At 43.4% G+C, this 22581-nt stretch overlaps 2 protein-coding genes across 5 annotated transcripts in view; one reads left to right on the top strand and one right to left on the bottom strand.

Annotated features, from left to right (window-relative positions):
• Positions 1-3799: 3799 nt before the first annotated feature.
• LOC116392077 (fascin-like) lies at positions 3800-9413 on the bottom strand. Of its 2 annotated transcripts, XR_004213307.1 has the most exons (6): positions 8493-9413; positions 6415-6571; positions 6184-6305; positions 5748-5918; positions 4851-5118; positions 3800-4620 (listed from the first exon to the last, which is right to left on the bottom strand). XR_004213307.1 is itself a non-coding variant. In XM_031863226.1 (5 exons), exons 1-5 carry the CDS (start codon positions 9325-9327, stop codon positions 4913-4915), a joined length of 1491 nt encoding a protein of 496 aa, XP_031719086.1. In that variant the 5' UTR covers positions 9328-9413; the 3' UTR covers positions 3800-4912. The 2 variants fall into 2 exon arrangements, 1 of the variants encoding a protein (XP_031719086.1); XM_031863226.1 differs by having other exon boundaries at positions 3800-5118.
• A 4463-nt stretch (positions 9414-13876) lies between these two features.
• Positions 13877-22581, top strand: part of iqce (IQ motif containing E) — a 12244-nt gene continuing 3539 nt past the window's right edge. The window contains exons 1-18 of one of the 3 annotated variants that reach the window (XM_031863197.1): positions 13877-14779; positions 15192-15233; positions 15329-15374; positions 15461-15625; positions 16768-16869; positions 17067-17137; positions 17465-17578; positions 17663-17713; positions 17796-17866; positions 17958-18030; positions 18263-18303; positions 18750-18901; positions 19773-19828; positions 19958-20187; positions 20371-20478; positions 20968-21226; positions 21333-21419; positions 22340-22467. In XM_031863197.1, the coding sequence (XP_031719057.1) occupies positions 14708-14779; positions 15192-15233; positions 15329-15374; positions 15461-15625; positions 16768-16869; positions 17067-17137; positions 17465-17578; positions 17663-17713; positions 17796-17866; positions 17958-18030; positions 18263-18303; positions 18750-18901; positions 19773-19828; positions 19958-20187; positions 20371-20478; positions 20968-21226; positions 21333-21419; positions 22340-22467 (1868 nt within the window). In that variant the 5' untranslated portion in view covers positions 13877-14707. The other 2 variants (XM_031863198.1, XM_031863199.1) reach the window with 2 other exon arrangements.

The following is a 22581-nucleotide window of genomic DNA, read 5'->3' as shown; positions in this document are numbered from 1 at the left end:
GGGTCTTAGATAACCTCCCTCATTGTTTTTCTTCCTGGCGCGTGCCATGATTATCACAAGATACGGGACACTACTCTCCCTCTCTGTCTCATTCTGACTCGCACTGTCTCGGCTGGACGTGGCTATCGGTGGGTAAACAGATACTGTGATGATTTGTCAATGTGTGCAGTGCATTTGGGTGCCCGCATGAGTTTGTACTGTCTCTTATCTCTACCCTTGAAGAAGGTCAGTACTTCCCATTTAATATAAGAGAGCAAATAAGACAGGAACAATTCAAATAAATTTAAAAAAGAAGAAAAGAACAAACTTGCCGACAAACTCACCTGAGCCGCTGGTTGCAACGGCACTTTCACTGGATGCAGCCGTCAGGCATCCTTCAACATGGACCTGTTCACTGTCTGAAGCAGTTTTAAGTCTTTTGGCATGAATAGCAGCACTTCCTGCATTTTTGCAAAGAAACCACTTGTGTTTCTCTGTAGGTGAATGCTCAACAATACTGTCAGGAGTATGTACAAAAAAAGCTAAAAAGTACGGGGACACCTTAACTTTACACCCACATGTGATTGTTCATCATCTTCCAAAACTATATGCATTCATGTTCTGCTATAACTCTTAACATTTCTAAGATTTTGGAACCTTGTTGCAGCAATTTGATCCCATTAAAGCACAAGAAGTTCATCCCAAAGGATGTCGTGTGACACAGTTTGGCGCACAGTCAGTGTCCAATTTCATCCCAAAAGTGTTGGATGGGGTTGAGGTCAGTACAGTCAAGTTCTCACAACAGACTGAAAGAACAATGAATTCATTTCCCTGGCTTTGCCATGTTGACAATAACATTTTTTAACTGGAACCAGTCTGAACCGTGAAAAACAGAGACGTTAACATACTGTCGGCCATATAAAGCACAAGTCAAAATCATTTTCCAATCATCCACACTAGATGGCAGCAGCAGACACCATTAGGACATTACCCAACACTCAGGTTAAGCCTGTTCAGACGTTATACACTGGAATATTGCTGTTGCTATAACTGGAGACTCAAAAACAAAGAAACCACACATTTAACGTTATGGCCAATTTATTTGCTGCATGTTATAAATTTGTGCCACGTAAAAGTAGAATATATTATTAGTAACTGTTTTGGTCACAAAAGTTCATACTTGACATTTGAAATTGTTGTTTTCTTTTTACTTAACTCCAGGTCCACTTACTAGCTTTCCTCCAGAGCTTTCAACCACTTACACTCTGTGAAAACTCCAGCCATTGATGAAGTCCACATAAAGACGGGATCTTTAATGCTCGAGGGCAGACAATGTTGGCTGGTCAGCCGCCCCCACCATTTCAGTTACGTTCCAAAAACTTCTAAAACTATTCGATGGACTGTCGGGATAGTTTCAACGGACATGCTTGGTGCCCAGAGGATGAAGCCCTCTGACTGTAATGATCCTCTAACATTTCATCTTGTGCCACCAGAAGCTAAAAGTTTTGACTTATCCAGTAAAATATTTCTAAATCTACCACAGGGATTTACACAAACAAATGGGCACAAACATTCATGGTCCCAAGAGGATGTGTTGTGCTGCGGTGTCACTCTGCCTTTTGAGCATGCGTCTACATTGACAACAATGGAATAGAGGACGTTATGTTAGCAGCCCCAAAGATGACACTGAGGGGCACCCAGGGGAATGTTCTGAGTATATGGATACACTCTCTGTTTCACAACACTACAATAGAATGAAGCTCATTTGGGTATGAAATGGCCATGATAGTGTGAAGGGCCATGATAATAACCTATTGGAATTCTTAATTTAGGCGATGTTCCCCTCTAAGAGTCTTATAACCCTGGCTGACTCAGGACTTTCCTCTCGCATGCATCAATGCAGGGAAATAAGCACATCTTCTCTTTTCATCTTCCACCTCGTTCATTTCCTGTCTTCCTCCTCCGCCTGTCGCCCTTCCTCCACTCGAGTGCCGTATTAGCTTTTTCCTCTTCAAGACACCTGCCGTGTGTTTTCTCTTACAGATGTTATGTACACACATCTAACAGACACAGGCTGACTGAAAGGACATGAGAGTTAGGAGGATTCTTGTATTAGTGTGAGCAAATGTAAAAGCTCCAATTCATTTCGGGACTATCACATGTATGTGCTTAACGTAAAATCTTTATTTATAAGTCATTTTTCACTCACTCATCGTCTGATTATGACAAGGTGTATTAAGATTATTGATATATCTCTGTGTGTTGCATCTCCAGATATTCATCCTCCTCAAGCCAAGTCCCTGCCATTACCTGTTGCCATGGCAACATGCAGGGCCACTGCAGCGAAGAGCGGAGGATGCCTGTTGGGTCGGTTCCTGTGTCCGTCTGTATCAGAGCACACACGTTACGTTTGCCACTCGTTAGTTACAATGGCTGTTAGAAGAGGAGAGCCGAGGTACCTCTGCAGCGGGACGGAGAAAGTAGAGTAGGTTACCTCCCTTCACCCTCCTCCCTCGCCTTCCTTTCTCTTTTACAGTTTTGGCATCAGGGAGATCTCAAGGGGACGAGATGCGGGCGCTTTCATCCTTCTCCCACACACACACACACACATACACACAACAGCATTTGCAGAAATCATGACAATGGATTTTCTTATCAGCACAAGATGGCTGTTGTGGATTGGATAAACTGAGACTAGTCACTAATTTAAAGTCTAGATGGTCAATTTTCTATTCAGGTTTAAAGAGAAGAAACGTGACACCCACTGCACCAGTGATGATGGAGTAATAGAGCTCTAGAGGAATGAAATACAGTATATTAAACTGTAGATACAGCAGGATCAATTCATTGTTTGATTTGATTTAATGACCAAAAATACTTTATCATAACATACATTCTGCAGCCTCTATTTTCTGGGATTTTACCCATCTGTTCACCCAAATTACAAACAAGAGTTTAAAGCCACGCTAGCAGCTCTGTGAGGCTGACGTCTGCATGCTAACATGCTAATGTTTAGCATGTAATGTGTTCACCATCTACAGTAAGTTTAGTATGTTAGCATGCAAACATTAGGCAAATAGCGCTAAACACAAAGTGTCATTAGTTTGCAGGTATTTGGTCTTAAACCGAAGTGTAGGACAAATTAGATTTGTTTGTTAGCTGGTGGCGCTAGGTCAAAAAAATAGAGGATCACCAAAGTCCTTACAGTTTATCTTGAAGTGGAACATGACTGACCAAACAAAATGAAAGTCAATGGGAGTCCATCCGATGGTATTCACTATAAGGCCAACCCCGGAATTCAGCATCACACTGGTTCCCTCGACAAAAAGCCATTTTTCCATTGAATTATTCCAGAAAATAAGTGACCAAGAAACGTTTATACTTACAAGTTTGTTCAGCAGGATAATCTTCACAAAAATAACACCACTTTTATTTCATGATTTTTGAAGCGACTGCAATCGGCAGAAGTAAAAAGGTAACGTGAGGCTAAAAAACAAAATGACACCACAGTTGCATGAACGCAAGTATAAACACAACGAGGCTGTAAAGGCGGACCAGTCAGCGTGATCATGTTTTGAATTTGAGACAATGGAACCAGAAGAGCAAAGATACTGACTCACTTCTGGGTTTTAGAACTCATTCCTGCGGCGCTCACGCCACTAGCTTCGCTACAACCACATGTCACATTACTGCCAACAGTTTCCTTTGAGACTATTTCTTTGGTAGAAAGTAGATCCAATAAAAACTGTTGACAGGAAGGTCTGTGGAATATCCATGTTTCAGAAAATGGACAAATAAAAAAAATCAAATCAAGACAGTCTGCTGTTAAGAGGAAAATCTTTATTGTGTTCATTTCAAATGTAAGAACATGAAAAAGACTGAAGTGCTCTATGGAAGGCACAGACACATTTCATTGTGTTTACACACCAACAGCAGCACCCAATCTAACACAAACATGTGCTTTTCACTTCTTGCAATTGGGACATTATTGTGCAGACTTTGAGTCACAGTAGGAATTAATGTATCTATGACTGCATACTTATGTGCATTTCAGAGTGTAGTAACTAGTCCTTACCCACTGCAAGGAAGATTATTCTCTCTAAGAAGCCTTGTTACCTCCTTCAGTATAATCAAAAACCTTCTAATCAGGAGTGGATTACAGTCTTTAAGGAAAACCTTTGACTACTTCCTGTAGATGCATCAGTCTATACAAAGGAAATCTGAGGAGGTGCAGTTAGTAGCATACAGGCAAAGAACATGTTAGATCTGCAAGCCACATCCCATTTTATTTCTTTACACCCTCTCAACACACTTTTGCACTCAATGTTTCCATGGTTACTATGTTTTTTTTTTTTAAGCATTCAGGGACAAAGACAGCCTTTATTTACAGCAGAAACATGTAAGTCTAACATCCATTTATCTGATGCGTGTTTGTGCTTTATATAGTTTGAAAAAAAAAAAAGAGCAGGAGATGAAAGCAGCGCAATAAGAGCCAGCAGGACATTTTAACAGGAGAAGGCTAGATATTATGAGTTATAGCATTCTATATGTTTGCTTACACCAGTAGTTACCACGGATAGGCACACAACTAATAACAGCAATCGTCCGGACGTCTGTCAGGTACGGCTTGTGTTAACGTGACTGGAAGTGAAAGAAATAATCACACTGTTATTCGTTCATTAAACGACATCGTACATCCAAAACTCCAGTAAAAAGCCCGGTGAGAAGAGTTAAGGATTGAGAAAAGAAAAAACACCTGCAGTGCTTTGGTGCCATGACTTCCAGTTTATCAGCTTCAATTTCCACCACACATCCATCCAGACAAATTCACAACTACACACATTCATATGCAGAAAAACCTAGCTACCTACAGTATTTATGAATAGTTTGAAGCGTCGTGTCAGATAGTGGAGAAGTCCGGCTGTGCTCGGTCTCAGTATTCCCAGCGGGTGGCGCTGTCCAGTGAGTCGACGCTGGCCTTCAGCCCTCCAGCATGGTCCCCTTTGAGGTACTTCCCCCCCAGAGCGCGGATGGCCATCTTGTTGAGGTCACAGAACTCAAACAGGAACTGGACAGGTGTGGCGCTGCTGCACCCCACCGCCGTGTCGTCTCCAACACACCAATACTTCCCCTGGGAGTCTGGACAAACAGCACATAATGTATATAAAGATGACTACGTGTTCACATGTAAATCTTTTGATGAAGTTAAGTGGTAAGAAAGACGCATTGACAGACAGCAATGCATGCTGATGAACACGGTGAAAGCAGAAGTTAGTTTGCTCCAGTTTTTCTCAAAAAACAACAACATACTGTATATTACATACATTTTCCACAAAGTGTTTTAATTTAAAGCTGCACTAATCAATATTTTATATTAGCAATTGAGCAAATTGCTACGTGTGGTAAAGCGTTGGTGGTATTGACAAACATTGTTTAAAAAGGCAACAGCGTGTGGACTGGGATGCCGTTTCAATAATATGTGAATGCTGTGCTTACAGCTCGTTTCTGCTGACCCCATGTGGCCAAAAAAAGTTGTATAGTCACTAGTCATTTTGAACATTTTTGACTTTGACACCGTCAAGTGCTAGTATCAAAAAAGACACTGGCAAACTGTCCCACTGTTCTATAATCAAAAACCTCTGCCATCAGGATGGTAGAACATGCCATATTCCCGTTTTCTATATTCTTTGGGCTTTAATTTAACCAGCATTGCCATGTTGTGGAAAACGGCCAGCAGTAATGTTATATAAATTCTGTAAACTGCCCACCTTTAAGGGAGTAAGCTCCGTTGTGGAACTCCAGCTGGAAAACATCGTACGATGCTCGGTTGGAGTCCAGAGATGCCATTCCTGCTTTACGAGCTCCGATGAAACCGTGCTCCCCACGAAGCACGATGATTGGACGGTTGATCAGCTTCATCAGGAACTGTTCCGCCTCCCCTGAAGAGACAAGCTGATCAGGGTTGCATCCAACAGAAAAAGCATCTCGAAGGAAAGATGATCATGCCCATCGGCGTAAAATGTTTTGCTAAGATGATCTAAACGTGAAGGTGCTTTTGGTAAACAGGGTGTATTATTTCTCCTTTTTAGCGATGGAAAGAGTACAAAGTACTAAGATATCCTAGATGAGGAGAAGTACTGACCCTGGACTTAAAAACAGAATATTTTCTGGGCTACATGACATCATTTCAGGAACGCCACTGACCTGCGCCGTCGACGGTAGCAGCTAGATGTCCGTTCCTCTTAGCGATCACATATTTGTTGTTGGCTGCGCGCACACACACACGACCGTCACGCCACTCCAGTTCAAAGTAGCTGTTAGCCGACCTGCGACACACACGTTAACAAACTCAATGATTCAGACTGTGCGTGTTCACTGTGTGTGAACTTAAGTGTGTGATAGTCATCATCATGCACTGTGTGTGTGTGTGGTTACTTGGTGGAGGCAGTGCACTGCAGTCCTCCACTTGCTGTCAGAGTCCAGTATTTCCCAGAAGCGGTTCTGAAGGCACACTTCCTGTCCTCACGGCTCATCTCCAACTGGAAGACCTCCTGGTCCCCTTCCTCGTCCTGATTGGCTGACAGGTCCATACCTAGGAAAGTGGGGCAGTCCGTTGTCAGATTGTATTCATCTCTGGAGGTTAGTCTGAAACTCTCCTTCCCTCTAATTTGTGAAGTTCCCCAGATAGGTTCTTAAAGAGACAGGACACCCTGAACTCTCTGCCCAAAAGTCAATTCTCACTGTGGGAAACTTTGAAACATTTTAGATCTGGAATCAATTTTTTTTCAATCGTTCTGGACTCATGAGGATATAAATCACACAATGGAGGTCTACAAATGAACTGTGGTGTGTTTAGTCTACCGCAAATTCAACTGCAGAAGAAGAAGGAGAAAGGTGTGGCCCCAAGATAAACATAAAGCACGTTTTTCCAAATAAAAACCCCAAAAAGGAGTTGCAGTTATCAGTAAAATCTGCCAAAAATGTGACTGCATTCTGATCTAATGAGGATACTGCGGACTGCTTCTCCAATGGTGAATATATAAACTGTAGACTTGAGACATCAATTCAAAACTGCAAAAATGCAGAAGGTAAAAAAAAAAAAAAACCTGGCACGCCTTTCATGGCTGTGCACTTTAAATACGTAGTAGGCCTATGCATTAAACACGAGTGCTCATGCATAACTTAGACTAGGTCTCAGTTATGTAAGAACACTAGTTATGCAAACACAACACTTGCATAACACCACCTTACAAAGTTGACATCGTGGACATGTTAGCTGCATGTATACACATCAAACAGACACGCAGAAACATTAGCGGTCCTTTGCAGTCGTGTTTCTGATCAACTGATGAATCTAAGTCCAATATTCACTCACTTAAAGCTCTATTTTAGTCTACACCAAGTATTCGTCTCTTTAGCTGCTAAATGCTGCACTGTGTTCACCAGCTAGTCTCCAACTGTGTCCGTGTGCCGTTTGGTGGCGGACAGGTAGCGTACAGTCGGATTATCAGAGCTCTCACATTGAAAACCGCCGCATCTGAAAATGACGCTTCTGAAAGCGGTGGGATTGAACCAAAACAACGAGCTGCAGGACGCTAAAACGCTTTGTGGGTCCTCTGTGGGTTCGTCACTGCGAGCGGCACCTTTTGCACAACAGGTTGTCATTTGACCCACTGAAGCGAAAAGCTGTCTCGGTGCAAGACACTGGTTAATAAACGGGCCCTTTCTTGATTCTTATCGTTGAGTCGCCGGCTATAACAAAGTGTCTGTGCCACACTGAGCCTACCAGAGTTATTAGGCTACAAATGCAGAAGCACAGGTGGTCCTTTAAAATTATTTTTTTAATGTCCACATGTCACAAGTCACTGCCCTACACTGACCTCATTCAAACATGATCATCTTTCTTCTTCAAGCCATCTCTCCTGGAATGCACTCACACACACACACACACACACACACACACACACTGACTGAATGGATATAAACGTCTGTCAGTGATCAGTCCCATGTGCATGGCAGCCCAGAGTGAGACTGAGTGGCGACAAGACAAAGAGGTTGCACAAAGATCCACATCCAGGACCATCTGAGGCACACCTCCCTCTGCCTCTCCTCCATTTTATCCCTTTTGTCTCCTCCACGCCGTCCGTCCTTATTTCCTCGGTCTATTCTGAGATAAAGAATGAGGGATAACTGCAGACTGAAGCTGACCCTGAACCAGCGGCCACAATGCAGGGGTAGAATTACTGCAGAAAAATGTTAAGCTATAGGCAGAGGCTGGCCAAAAAGGAGGGATGGGGAGGGGGGGAGAAAGTGAGAGCATGATAATGAAAAACACATGGTGGGAGAGAAATTAAGTAGCAGGAGTCTCTAATTATCTCTCTCACTCTTTCACAGACACGCATCAAAATCATGCAACAGCTGCATCAGTTGTATGCCCGGTTATGCGGCGAGTCTATCTGTGTGGTGAAATGGGATTTCTCTCTCTCTGGCTCTGAATGACCGCAGAGCCTCACCTTGCCTCGTGGAGACGTTTCTCTCGTTGCCTGCAGTCAGCACGACCTGCGCGTGGCTGCGCTCCAGGCCAAACAGTTCATCCTTCCCCAACCGAGTGCTTTTCCCAGACTTCATTGTGCCGGTTGGGCCCGAGGGCGCCAGGTAGCGGCCGTTGCAGTCGCGGAATGCCACTTTCCCGGAGCGGAACTCCAGCACGTAGCCGGTGTCCTTGTCCGTGTTCGTAGACAGGCTGCCGTCATTGCGGAGGAAGCGGTTGTCGGAGGTCTCGAGGTGGTAGCGCTGGTCACGGTAGACCAGCGTCACGAGCGAGTCCACACCCCAGGGGACATCCCGGTCTATCGACACCTCGTGCCGCTCCCCGCGCGCGCTCAGGTGGGCGAAGCGTTTGCGCGCCAGGCTGTACAGGTTGACCTGCGGGTGCACGGCCAGGTGCACGCTCCACCTCTCCGCCGGCGTAGCAGCCTGCGCGAAGCAGGTGATCCGGTCCTCGCTGCCGCAGAGGTACCGGCCGTAGGGCTCGGACTGCATGGACCACCGCCCGTCCTCGTGCGCGGTGACCACGAAGCGGCAGTCTTTGCCGTCGCGCGTCTCGCTGTCCGCGGTCACGTTGCCGTCTTTGTCCGTGGCGAGGTAGCGGCCCAGGTGGGAGCGGAGAAACACGGCGCTGCCGTCCTCCCCGGTCTGCTCCAGGGTCCAGGTCTGCTTCTTCTTCAGGCTGCTTGCCGAGGCGTTGATTTTAAAGCCGAAGGTCTCGGCCGTCAGATACTTGCCGTCGCTGTTGATGAGCCCCAGAGGGATCTGCAGAAGGTCCCCGTCGGCGCCGTTTGCGGACATGTTTGCCGTGAGTCAAGAAGAGAGAAAGGCGACGAGATGTTTGTCTTTAGAGAGACGGGCAGAGAGAGAGAGAGAGAGAGGGGGAATGTGGGGGTGTCTGAGGGAGGGACAGAGAGAGAGAGAGAGAGAGAGAGATGCTCTCTGCTGACTGATGATGATGAGTCTCCCCTGACTGCAAATCCAGACTGCCTCACTGAGTTTCAAGTCTGTGAGCTTTTTTTCCTTCCCCCTAAAGGCGGTACACGCCCAAGTTACAGGCAGAGGAGCTGGAGGGAGATTTACTGTTATTTTGGAATAAACCGGCCCACCACTGTTCACATACTACTCCACACAGTATCATCCAAACTATTACTAATCCGTGTCTCCCCCCTTACTTTCCCTCACTCTAATTGAGATGTGCTCATCCTCGGTTCCACATGGATAGAGCCATTCACCCACTGACAGAACAGTGTTTGTCTTCAGGGCTGCGTGTGTGTTTGCGTGCTGGCTTATGAAGACACTGAGGTGTAATCTTTATTAGAACGAGATGATCTATATCTGATCAAAAGTAGGTCTGTTCACGAAGTATTCAGATCATTTACGTAACACACACACACACACACATATACCACACTATAAAAATGCATTGTTACAACCACAAGTCCTGCCTTCAAAGTGCCACCTCAGTAAAAGTCCAGAGGTATTATTAGCAAAATGTAGACTTAGTGAGTATCAAAAGTAAACGTTCTGGTTCTATAGCAGCAGTTACTGACAATGTTAGATGTAATACTGCTAAGTCAACGTGTAAACAGCATTTTACTGTTATGCTGGTTGAGTTAAAGCTAGTTTTACCTACTTTAGTCCAGTAGGTTCTCAATCTGGGGTTCGGGCCCCTCCAAAGGGTCACCAGATAAATTGGATGGGTCGTGAGCAGGGATAAGTTCTGATACACACATTCTACTTGTGAAATGTAGAATAATTTTACTTCTTTGAACCACTTTTTTTTAATTTTTAAACAAGATCATGTGAGAAGATTAGAGGCAAAATGCCAAACAACTCACCAAACAGCTATCGACTCAACTAGACATTTGCAACATGGGAAGGATTTCCACAACAAGATACAGTTTTTTGTTTTGTTTGGTAAAGTGTCTCAGGTTGAAATGATTGGGAACCACTGGTTTAATCTTTAAGGTACTAAATTCCAAATTCTGAGCAAATCTGTGACGGAGGGATTGCCTCCACACGGCTCTCAACATGGCGGCGGCTGAGCCGGTGGCTTGCAGCTAACGGTGCTAACAGCGCACAGTTGAAACAATGGGAGCAGTGCTGACAGAGCTAACAGTGTTTACCTGAGGGGGGACTGCGTTAGCTGTGACTGCCATATGAGCGCATATAGTGCAGGGCGACAGTTAGCTAATCGATGGGGCACAAACAAGAGAAGCTCAGATTACAACACACACACACACACACGGGGAGAGTGACTTCATTCTCTGCTCAGGTCTAGAAATCCCTCCACTTTATCTTTACATAGTAAATGTTTCCTGCTATTTTAATGCTCTGAATTCAGAATTTAGAAATGTATTTGATAAACCTCTCTGTTATTTATGTACAATTTTCATCAAAGTACCAAGTAACTAAAGCTGTCAGCTGAATGTAGTGAAGTAAAAGTACAATAATTCCCTCAGTAATGTAGTGAAGTAGAAGTATAAAGTAGTATAAAATGGGAATACTAAAGTAAAGTACAAGTTGTTCAAATTTGTACTAAAGCACACTAGCCTACTGGAGTAAATACCTTCCACCACTGCTTTTACTTCATGTGTACTTTTGCTCTGCAGCTGTTTTTTCTGGGTTGAATAGATTAGTTACAGGACTGTGTTGAATGAGTATCTGCAGCCGTGCAGGTGGTGAAAAACATTGTGCTTTGGAGGACGCACATCAGACGTCCACGGCATAATTATAAATCAGGGTTATGAGCCTCAGTTGTTTCCCGACCTCGCTCCACCCATGTCTGTCCGCTGGCCGGCTCAGCCCCGCCTGTCTCTTCCGTCCTCCTTCCCCTGGGCTCTGTTATCACTCCTGTCTGCACATCCGCTGTTATTTATACTGGAGAGACTGTTACCGCGTGCGTGCTTATCATTTCCCCTCACACCTCATACAATAATATCAGCAGGGCGATGCAAAAGCCCCACGAGAAGCCATGTTATCCTGTTAAGCCATTTTGTTTGCCTCTTCTTATTTTAACCGTGTATGTGATTATGTCGGTTGGTTGTTTTGGCCGTGTAATTAAATATCTGGTTGGAGTGTTTTAGACAGCTGCCTTTTAAAAAGTGATCTGCGTCAGTGGAATGATGTAAGTGGAGTCCTATGTCCTGTAATGTCCATCCTACTCACCTATAAGTTACTGTCTGTTTTCTTTGGAGGACCAGTGCAACTCAAATAACTCACTTATACTGCTGAGTGTACTTTGCAAAAGCATGACACGCTTTTCTGGTTTTCCCTGAGTGGAAGTTCCTCTCTAAATGTGAAGAACAGGAAGGTTCGAGAGTAGGTCACAGCATGCACATTTGCATAAGTTTATGTTTACATATCGATATTTATGCTATTTTCTGTCCCGCAAAGCCCATAACACATGTGGAGTGTGTACATGTCATTGTGTCAATCAAGTGAAAATTAATCATTGTTTAAATCCCAAATCTATTAGCTTACTAGGTTTTGAGGTTTTGCTTGTTAATTGAATACTTTTGTGGTTTTTGACAGTTATCAAATAATAAGCAGTTCCACTCTATTGCTCTTTTACACTTAGGTAGGTTTCACATTTTCTAGGTAAAATAATGCATCGATTAATTATAAACATGATTACTTAATAGCTAAAAAAAATGTTAGTTGCAGCCCTAGCATGTTGTCACCTGGAAAAACAAGAAAGAGTTGTAACAACAGAAAATCATTTCCATAATTTGAACAAATCCCCAATATTCATATTCAAAGTAAGGAAAATGTTTTTTACTGACTTTTGTCTTAATGAGCCAATGTTTGGTTAAATTACCATCTGCAGAAGAAGAACTGCATGATACTAAACATGTGATGTGATGGGAGGGAGGTGACACTGGAGAACACATGCAGGAATCAGTTTAAGAGAGCAAAGTGGTGAGTGTGGAACTGACCGTCTGAACAAGGCTGGGGTCTGGGAGCAGGACTCGGCCTCTGCTTGGAGAAGCATGGCCTTGGTTCAGTTTAGAACACATTGCCCCCTTCTGGGCATTCAGAGAACAACAACAAGGACATTGATCTGCATGAGTTCAGTTAGTGGGCAATGGAGAGACCAGCAACAACAGTAGAAAAGAGGCTTGAGGTTGTTTATACATACAGGATTTTGTCTGTGAGGTGATTGGGGTTGTTTGCGCGGAATACTTGTTTGATTTATTCAAAGTTAAGTTAGTAACACAGAAATACAGAAACAACATCCACGATACAATCTACACTCACACTGCACAGCACATTTCCAAATTATTAGGTGTCGATTTTGCAACAACTGGAGACACGAGAGTTGATTGGCGTGTTGTTTGCTCACTCACACTGCCGATGTGGTGACCGTTCTTCAGTATGTGTGGAATCATGTTCAGCCTTACATTCTCATTCTGCAGAGATGATCTCTCTGGAAACCGTGTTTGTTGACTCACAGACTCTGCAGGTATAGTCTTCTCGACTCCTGGGCTCCCAAAAAATATTTTTGTTGAACCAGTTTAACTCTTTTAAACCAGACAACTGTATGTCTTAGATTAGATCTGCAATGGGTTTGTTGGCCCTGAGCAAAAGTATGCTGGTCTGCCTGGCTGTGTGGCTCTGGGGGTCCACCACCTGTACAAACAGTGTGTACGAGAATATGATACAATAACAAGAGGCCAGTGTGTTCTCCGCAGGAAGATGAGGAGATTGTGAAGAACAATGCAAAAGGAGGAAATGGCCGTTTGTGGAAGAAATTCTTCGTAAATCATCCACATATAATGTACATTCCCAAATGCATTCAGCAATGCGGACATACCTGAATTATTTCCTGTTTCTACATTAAAAGGAAGCTCCTACATTATGCCAGGCTGGTCTACTGTATAGGTCAAGAGATGGCAGCATCCATGGTAACTTCTTTTTTCGCATTAGTTGTATTACAGTGCGGTTTCCTGCCTATCTGGGGACCAAGAGAAGGATGGAATGATGGAGAAAGAAAGGAAGAAAGTGAACAACAAGGAAAGCAAGTTCCATGCCCTAATTTTGCTGATACAATACAACTATTATAACTATTACAATATGTCAAAACAGATCAAGCGTTTTATGCATGTTTCAGAATATATTTAGACGTACAAAAATATAAAACAAGGGAAAAAAAGTTGGAGGAAGTTTACGTTTTTAAAGCTACTGTGAGGATATTGTCTTTGATTTTGTAAAGACGTTGTCATCTATATATAAAAACTACATATAAGTATTTTTATTTATGTTTTTAATGTGCAATCATTTTCTGTGTATGTAAAATGTTATGTACTTTACAACATGGGAGTCCCATGTTTACTTGCTGTGGTCAAGATCTTCTAACAGGCAGTACAGGGAACACCGGATCAGTCTCAAAAGTCTCCTTCCCTTGTCCTTCCCTGTCTCCTTCTCTCCTGTTACTGGAGGGAATCACTTTAAGTCCCACCTTTATGCATCTCTTCACCAATGTGCAACGTGAGGAAATGAGTCAGAAGCAAGGAGGGAGAGGAAAACTATTGACATTCAGCCCTGGGCAGTGGTTTCAGTTATTTACTCCATCAAGCTACACAGAGCTCAAAATGTACAACTAGTTTCAAATTTCAAAATAAACATTTTATTGAAAAACGTGTTGCCATTTTCTTAAGAATAGTACAATTATGTGCCCTGTCTAAAAATATACGTGATCCAAAATATATAGTTTATTATAAATAGATCGTGCTAAACCTAATTTATCACAAGTGTGCCATTTTTTAAAATCCTGTGTATACTTTTATTTTGAAGGCACAGTCGCGTAGTTTCCGGTACTCATCTGACGTTTTCTAGCTCGTTTGACGCAGCTCATAACCAGCTGCCTCTGGTTGCTAGACGACTCAATCCGCAACACCGATGTGCAAACAGTGACCCCCTGCAAGGAAAGAAAACTGCGTTTTAACGGATTTCAGGAAGATACGGTCAACAAGTGTCTATCACCGCATCAACGGCTCGTCACGCGCAGAGTCCGCGGTGTTAACGTGGGACGAACATCCGTGTTGTAGTTCAGCTAACGTCTCTTTTGTTGCCCTGTGTTTTTTTTTTTTTTTTTTTTACTACTAACGTTAGCGAGAGAGGCAACCTGAAAGAAATGAGAGGATTAACGTAACGGAGAAAGTTTAGCTTCCCAGCTATGTTCAGTGCCACCGCTAAGATGTCTCTGGAGGCGAGTGATGCTCAGACTGATGAAGACTACGAGGAGCTGGTGAGTCCTCTGTAGTTGTGCCATTTACGACACTTGTGTCTTGAGCCTAAAACACAAACACAACACAACAGTTTATGGCAGTTGTTGTTGCCAACACTTTGGGGCTTGTGACTCCTTAAATTGAAGTGATGTCGACTTGTAATGTCTTTGTGATGAGTGTTTCAACCAATCCCTTTAGAGTATTCAGTATTTCACAAGAAAATATTAAATCAAATATGTAAATATAATATTTATTTATGTTTTGTCCCTATAATCATAATTCCAAACACCCAGGTTAAGAACCACTGGTGTATGAGAGTAAATGTGACAGGCAAACTAAACATGCTAAACATTTTTAGCAGAAACTATTATTATGGATTCATGTTTCCTCTCTCCTCTCCCTCCCTCTGCCTCACTCCTGTGTCCAACCTAGGGCGAGGATCGCTTCTCTTTCTCTGCCGATATTTTGGAAAAGGTAAACAAATTAACTTTTTATTGTCATGAATTTAATCAGTGTTTGATTGACACGCCTCTCATCGGCTTTAACGCCTTGTTTTTGTTCACTATCAGATAAAAAGAAGGAAGAGATCCTCCAACAAGCCTCCTCTGTCTCCAAGTAAGAACCCGCTCAGCTGCTCTGTGGTGACAGTTTGATACCGTAACAAACCCCGCTTTCCAACTTCCATGATTGTTTATGTGCAGCGTGTGTATGTGTAGGGTCTCCGTACCTCTCCAGTATGAATGTGAACCCCAGGAGAGCAGCGGTGGCGGCCTGGAGACTGCCGAGGGCCTCCCTTGGGGACACCAGAGGGGACACCCTTGGGGGGAGTGGTTCAGCTCGCCTCACATCCCTCAGCAACGGCCATGGTAGTTGCAACACACACACACACACACACATACATAAACACACACAAGATGGTGGGAGGAGTAGTGGCTGCTGAGGCTCACACGGAAAGAGAGACGGGTAGAGCGAGAAGGGAGAGACTCAAGTTAGTTCAGCTGACTTTGCTCAGTATGTCGTTGGAAAGCTGATGATAAGCAACTGTGCACGTGTTACAACAATATTCCATTTGGCAGGATCTTTCCTGACTGTATAAACTATGGTCATAGTTGTTGTGAACCTCAAAGTTTGTGACTCCGGCTGTCTCCATCTTGTCGGTGACAACACAGCCTAAAACTCTGGGCTAGTACAAAAATGGGCAAAGAGTAAATATGTATATTCAGCTTTTGTCACTTCTGCGTTGGCTTCATTTCTCAACACCGGAGTTCTAAACCTTAAAGGTACAGTGTGTAGCCTTTAGGGAGATCTGTCAGGAATGGAATATGAAAATACGAATGTTTTCTTTGGTGCATAATCTCCTGAACATTAGAATTATTGCGTTTTCGTTACCTTAGAATATGCTGTTTATATCTACACAGGGCCGTCCGCCATGTTTCTACGGTAGCCCAGAATGGACAAACCAAACACTGCCTCTACGTAGGGCCAGTAGTGTTTTTGTGTCGGCCACCGTAGTCCTCTTACACACTGAGCACACAGGAGAAGTTTGAGTTGGTTGCAGTCTGCAACCTCGCCGCTTGATGTCGCCAAATCCTACACCCTGCACCTTTAAATCTGCATACATTTATTTTCTTGGCCACTTGGGGCAGAATAACAACAACATGAGAAACATTGAGTCTAACATTTTTTCAGTGAATTTATTTATTGATTGATTGAAAATGTCACTGTCATTTTGAGGATGTAGTTTGTGGTGCTGCTGAACTTATTTAACCTACCCTCACTGATAGAAACGGATTGGACAAAATAATAGAAACATCCCAGTTTGATTATCAGTGTTTTGTTGGATTGCAGATCCTCTATGACGTCTCTCCTTCACTATGTCTGTGCTTTGCTGCGTTGTCATCTGATCCCTTGTTTAAGTGCTCGAACTACAAAGTGTTCTCAGATGGTGTTCGATGCACTGACTCGTGTTGTGAAATACCTTGAACCTCTCTGTCTCCTCCTTCTTCAGATGCGTCCCAGACACTGAGGTCAGAGTGTGATGTCACGCCCGAGCTTCTCAAGAAGACCTTCAGCACGAGGAAACACAAACATCTCCTCTCCGGATTCAACGGTGAGACAATGTGGAGGTGGAAGAAAGTAGAGGAAGAAAAGAAAGTTTGGGGGTCAGAGGAGTTGGCCGAGGAGAGGAGACGGCACCAGAACACAGACTGGGTAGTGAGGGTGACCACCAGGTGTTGCATGACTGTAAGGTGAGAGTGTGGGTGTTTTTATTAAACCATCTCCCCATTTGTCCCTCTGCGCTTGCAGGCTTCACCGTCAGCACAAGTGACTACAGAGACAAGGAGGACATGTACGATGAGATTATTCGACTCAAGAAGGTAAAGAGTTACAAAATAAAAGCTTGCCTTGTGAATTAACGTTGGATTCAGGACAAAACAAATTCACCGTTAGAACACGTTGTGCGTCAGTAGCAGCGAGATGGAGGATTTGTCTTCTTTATAACACGATGTCTGCTGAAGTGGCCTTGAGCAAGGCTCCAGTGTGCTGTTCTGTAACTTGTATTCCTCTGCAGAAGATAGAGTTTTTTTTTTTTTTCCACACAGATTAAAAGTCCATCTAGATTTGACACCTCAGGATTTTCCATATGCGTATTCCTCTTCTGCCTTTCTCGCTGTGTGATTAATCACTCGTGCTGTTCTCTGCAGAGTCTTCAGGCACAGAAGTCCGACAACCAGCAAATGAAAGCCAAGCTACGCCGCCTGGAGGAAGATAACGCTAAACGAGAGAAACAGATAGAAGAGCTGTTGGATCCCACTAAAGTATGATCTCTAAATTATTATTCTTTTTGTCATTTGAACAACAAATGCATTTAAAAATACATTTAATAAAACATTGTCCTGTAGGGATCTGAATATACTCGTAGTTTGGTGGATAAGAAGAAAGAAGGCAGTGTGGTGAGTACGTCCAGTCTGTCGATGAGATGATTTGTAGGATGGTTTTTACACAGATTTAGTCAACTTGATTCTATCCATCAAGGTTCTCAATGGGCTGAAACAGAGAATCCTGAAGCTGGAGCAGCAGTGTAGAGAGAAAGAAAACGCACTGAGGTAAAAACACTCTCCCACCTCTGCACGAGTCCATCTGGTTCATTAGTGAAGCTGCATAATATTCAGCTTATCCTCTTTTCTTTGTCTCCAGTAAACTACAAAGCGAGCTGAGGACCACCAACCTGGAGGAGCTGAAGATCACAGTAGAAAGCTACTTTGACGAGGTAACATGTCTCCCTGTTACTGTTACCTTTCCCACCTAAATGTTAAACAATCTGTTGGCATATTATCTGAACACCTGAAACAATCACCGAAGAAATGAGAGAAACACTTCCACCACAAATAGCCTTTCGCTGCTGTGATAGGCGATGTTATCACCACGTTTGCTTTGGTTTCCCCGAGTGTGAGCTCAGCCGCCTAACTTGTAAAGTGTGTGTTTGTGCGATCGTCTTTCAGATCCAGAGGCTGAGGATGCTTCTAGAAGCTACAGAGAAAAGGTTTGCATCTGCTCATCAAGTATCTGTGCTCTTGTTTATTTGTGCTAGAGGACAAGTCGTGTCATAGAGTTGTAACAACATACGGTTCTACCCCCCCCCATACGGTGACCCTGAATAAACCTGTGTTTATACCGCTCTGAATAGAATTCTGTAGGGATGATGATGTATTTTAGTCACTTGTTAGCAGCCTTTTCTGAGACACAAAGCTTTCAGTATTTACTGACGTACTTTATGTCGTAGAACTTGTGTGAAAGGCATCTAACCAAAAACCCCTTTATAGAAACCCTCTGACTTTTGAGACGAGGGACCCTTGGTAAAAGTTGTTCATCAGACAGATTTAAAGGATGGCCATACAGATCAGTCAACGTATTAAACGGTAAAAAAAAAGCTGCCATCCCTGCACTGAATCATGAAAAACTTGTCCTGCTCTCTCTTTGTGTCTGCAGTAGTCGAGCGGAGAGCAAATGCTCCCAGAGGCAGCAGAAGGTTTTGAGCTCCGCGGTTCATCGTCTGTCGGAGAACCTGAAGCAGCTCCAGCAGGAGAACATGGCGCTGCGAGAGGAGCTCAGCACCGACAGTCCTGCAGGAGGAATCAAAGGTCTTTTCTCACACACTAAACCACACGGACACCCTATATAGGGGGGTGTTATGATTATTGAGTACATGACATTGATGAAACATTCCTGTAAATCAGATGTTGCCGTAAAGTAGTCGTGCTCATTGATTGGCAGCAATAACCTGATAACATTTTGAAGAACTACTTCTGTATAAACAGCATGAACCTCTTTTTGTTTGATATATTTATATTGTCTCATAGTATACAAAATAAATCATAATATAATCCCCAAACAATATAGTATCAACTATTGGTCATTTATGTTTTAATTGTTATCCAATTTATTATGTTTTGTAACCAAATATGCACCAAAATCTTTCCATTTGTGGTTGTTATGTAAAGAGACATCAACTATGACATAATGTCCAACTAATGATCAACCGTCCTACAAACAAAAGTAGATAAATATCAGGTCAATTAGCATTATCAAAGTCTTATAACAGTCTGTTTAAAGACTTCTAGATCACACCCCCGGTGGTCATATTATCCACCTAATTAACAATATATAAATCTTCGTATTCTTTTTATCAAAATTCATGTATCTTTCCCTCCTGTAAAATACAATATGAAGTGTGCTTATGTAAACTAGTATTTCAGCCAATAATATCATGACATCCATCAATCAATCAATCTGCAACCACAGTCCTCTGTAGCTCCATATCGTGCTACTTAACCCGCCCTCTTTTTTAGCAATCCAATAAAATGCGAAGGATTTGATTGAAATCCCTCTTGTAACTGAGCACTGCTCAGATACTTCATTTCAAAAAAGGCTGAAGTTTCACTGGGACTTTAATTAATCCAGCTCTATTCAGTTATTGTAAAAAGTGTGTGTGTGTGTGTCTGTGTGTCGTAGGTTACAGAGAGTGGAGTAAACTGAGACTGTTGAGAAGGCTGTTGGAGGTGGAGAAGGTGAGACAAAGCTCTGACTAGTTGTCTGTGACTAGTTGTCTGTGACTAGTTGTCTGTGTAAACACGTGGAGTCACCTGTGACACACATAGCTGCTTCATCACAGACCGACTCCTCTCTCGTCCAATCAGAGGCTGGAGGACGGCAGAGGACACGCCCAGTCAGCAAAGCGCGGCGGCCGATTGGATCGGGAGGTCCAGGCCTCGCCCGCGGAGATTCCGGGGTTTACCATGGCAACAGAGGCAGTGGTCTCCGTGGGAACGATGACTGAGGAAGGGGAGGAGCCTTCTGGTCTGAGAGAACGCCTCGACCAATTGGAGGAGGAGAGGGTGGAGCTTCAAGAGAGGCTGTCAAGTAAAGAGTGAGTGAGCAGCAGCCTGAGTTTTTATGTATATTAAATGATATGTACACATCTTTGCAAGTCATAATAATGATAATAACAATCTTAATCCGTCATATAAACCAGAGGGAGAACACACCAGCCTATGAGTAGAGTTTATAAAGTGTTTAGTTCTTGAGTCTGTGTTGTGTTTGTGTTTTTCAGTGATGAGCTGAGACAGTCGAGGACAGAAAGACAAGAATCGGAGACGGAGACAGAACGATGGAAAGCTGAGCAGACAAATGTGCGGGACAAAGAGAAGCAGCAGCATAAGTATGTTTTAGTTGTGTTTTGACAGTGATATGATTAAAATGACGCGTCTCAACATGCCATACTCTCGATATCTCCGCTGTAGTAAGATTTGTGAGGTGCTGCTTGTTTTTAAAATCAAAAGCTGTCCTTCTACATATTCATATTCTTTGTATTTATGGTGGAATTTAAAAGAACTGTCACCGACGGCTGTTGGCTTTACATTTCACAGCTGATGCTTCTGTCATACAGATGCTTTGAAGTAACTTCAAAAACGTCCCAGCAAACACAGTTGGCATCCCTGTAGAGATCCACTGGAGGATTGTCTATATGCAGAGAATGTCTAAATATAGAACAGCAGTGTGGTCGATGGTCAGATCAATACTATAAAGACATTCAATCATAAAGGAGAGTTGTTTACAGGTGCAGCTTACCTACTCTGGTAAATGGCTTCACGTTGCAGTACATCACTGGTTTGCGTGTCTTTCATGTGTGTGTCTGTTTGGTTTTCAGACTGGAGTTGGATCAGTTGTGGGCGAGGATCCAGACTCTAGACGACAGAAGTAAACCTGCACAAGCTGAGCTCCCCTCTCTCTCTGCCGCATCGCCAGAGGACCACGAGGACACTCAGGCTGGAGCAGGTCCAGAGGAGGCAGACGAGAGGGACACTAAGGGACGAGAGGAGAAGGAGGGGGGAGGAGACGAAGAGAAGAAAGAAAGAGAGAAATCAGCGTCGGTTATCCAGACAAACTGGAGGGAGCACAGAAACCGGGTACGCAACACACCACGATTATGTAAAATAAGTTCTATATAAATAAAATGTCCTGACACTGAATTCTCTTTTATCTTATCTCCATCTCTCTGCATTCTATCTTCAGGACATTGTGATGCTGCAGTCAGCGTTGAGAGCTCATCTCCTCAGAGAGTCACAGCTAAAGGACCTGCTGAAAGAAACACAGAATAAGGTTTCACCCACACACAAACACTTCCATACACACTCACTGTCACTCTGTCTGTAACGCACCAACAATCCTCTTATACCTCACAATCATCTTAGTCTCAATATCACTTTAAAAAACGATAGTTTCAGTGAATTACCAGGATGTAATTCTAGGTTTAGACTCACAATATTGCACTACAGTTTGCACTATAGTCCTCACAATGTCCCTTTCTCTTTACTGTCTGTCCGCCTTGTTGTGAATTGGTATTAAGTGAAGTAGTCAAGTCCATTCACAGCTCTATAGCTCAACAGTCTGTACAGCGTACGGCACCCTAAGGAGAGACTTAGACCCTCGATGAGGATGTATAGACAATCTCTGCAAAATAGGAAAAAAATGGAAGCAACTTCCTGAAGAGCAATTTAGGAGGGACAGACAATGTTGTGTGCAGAGATTGAGAATAGACCAACATGGTTAAATTACAATCAGGATGACACTCATACAGGCTAGTGTCGCTTTAATAAAGAGGTGATCTGAGCCGTGACGGGAGAGAAACCACTGTCCCTCGTAACAGAGTTAAGTCAAGCGGAGCAGCGTTTAACGCTTCTCGATGTGCGTCACAGGACGCAGCGTGTCGGCACTAACTTACTCAAACCCTGAAAGTAAAGAACGATGAAATGAAGACTAAATAATAGACGATCATGTGTACCCCTTGTCTGAGCCTGGGGCAATACAACTAGACGTCATCATGGACACATCTGTGCTGAAGTAAATCAGAGTTGCAGTTTAATTAAATTACCACCAGATGGCTCTTAAAAAGCATCTCTCCCTCTGTCTCCCCCACTGAACCAACCTCACCCTTCCTTACTGAACTCCTATTTCCTTCTCTCTTTTTTTTTTTTTTTTTTTTTTTTTTGCTCCCTATCGTCCTCAACTCCTGTTTTCAGGCCGTAGAGGCAACAAGCCGCCGTGATGCTGCATCCTCCGCAGACGGAGAGTTTGACGTGGTTGCCTTGATGATGGTACAGTCCGCATTCAGGGGACACCTGGCTCGCTGTAGCCGGGCAACAGAGAGGTGACTCCCGTTTTTAAGAGAAAGAAAATGTGGAGAGAACAGATCCAGTCAAACATGCAGTGCTTTGTGTGTGTGTGTGTGTGTGTGTGTGTGTGTGTGTGTGTGTGTGTGTGT

The sequence above is a fragment of the Anarrhichthys ocellatus genome, unplaced genomic scaffold, assembly GCF_004355925.1.
Source record: "Anarrhichthys ocellatus isolate YVR2014 unplaced genomic scaffold, GSC_Weel_1.0 scaffold28, whole genome shotgun sequence".
NCBI classification, from domain to species: domain Eukaryota; kingdom Metazoa; phylum Chordata; class Actinopteri; order Perciformes; family Anarhichadidae; genus Anarrhichthys; species Anarrhichthys ocellatus.
Note: the sequence above shows the minus strand (reverse complement) of the source record. Positions and strands in the feature narration are given on the sequence as shown.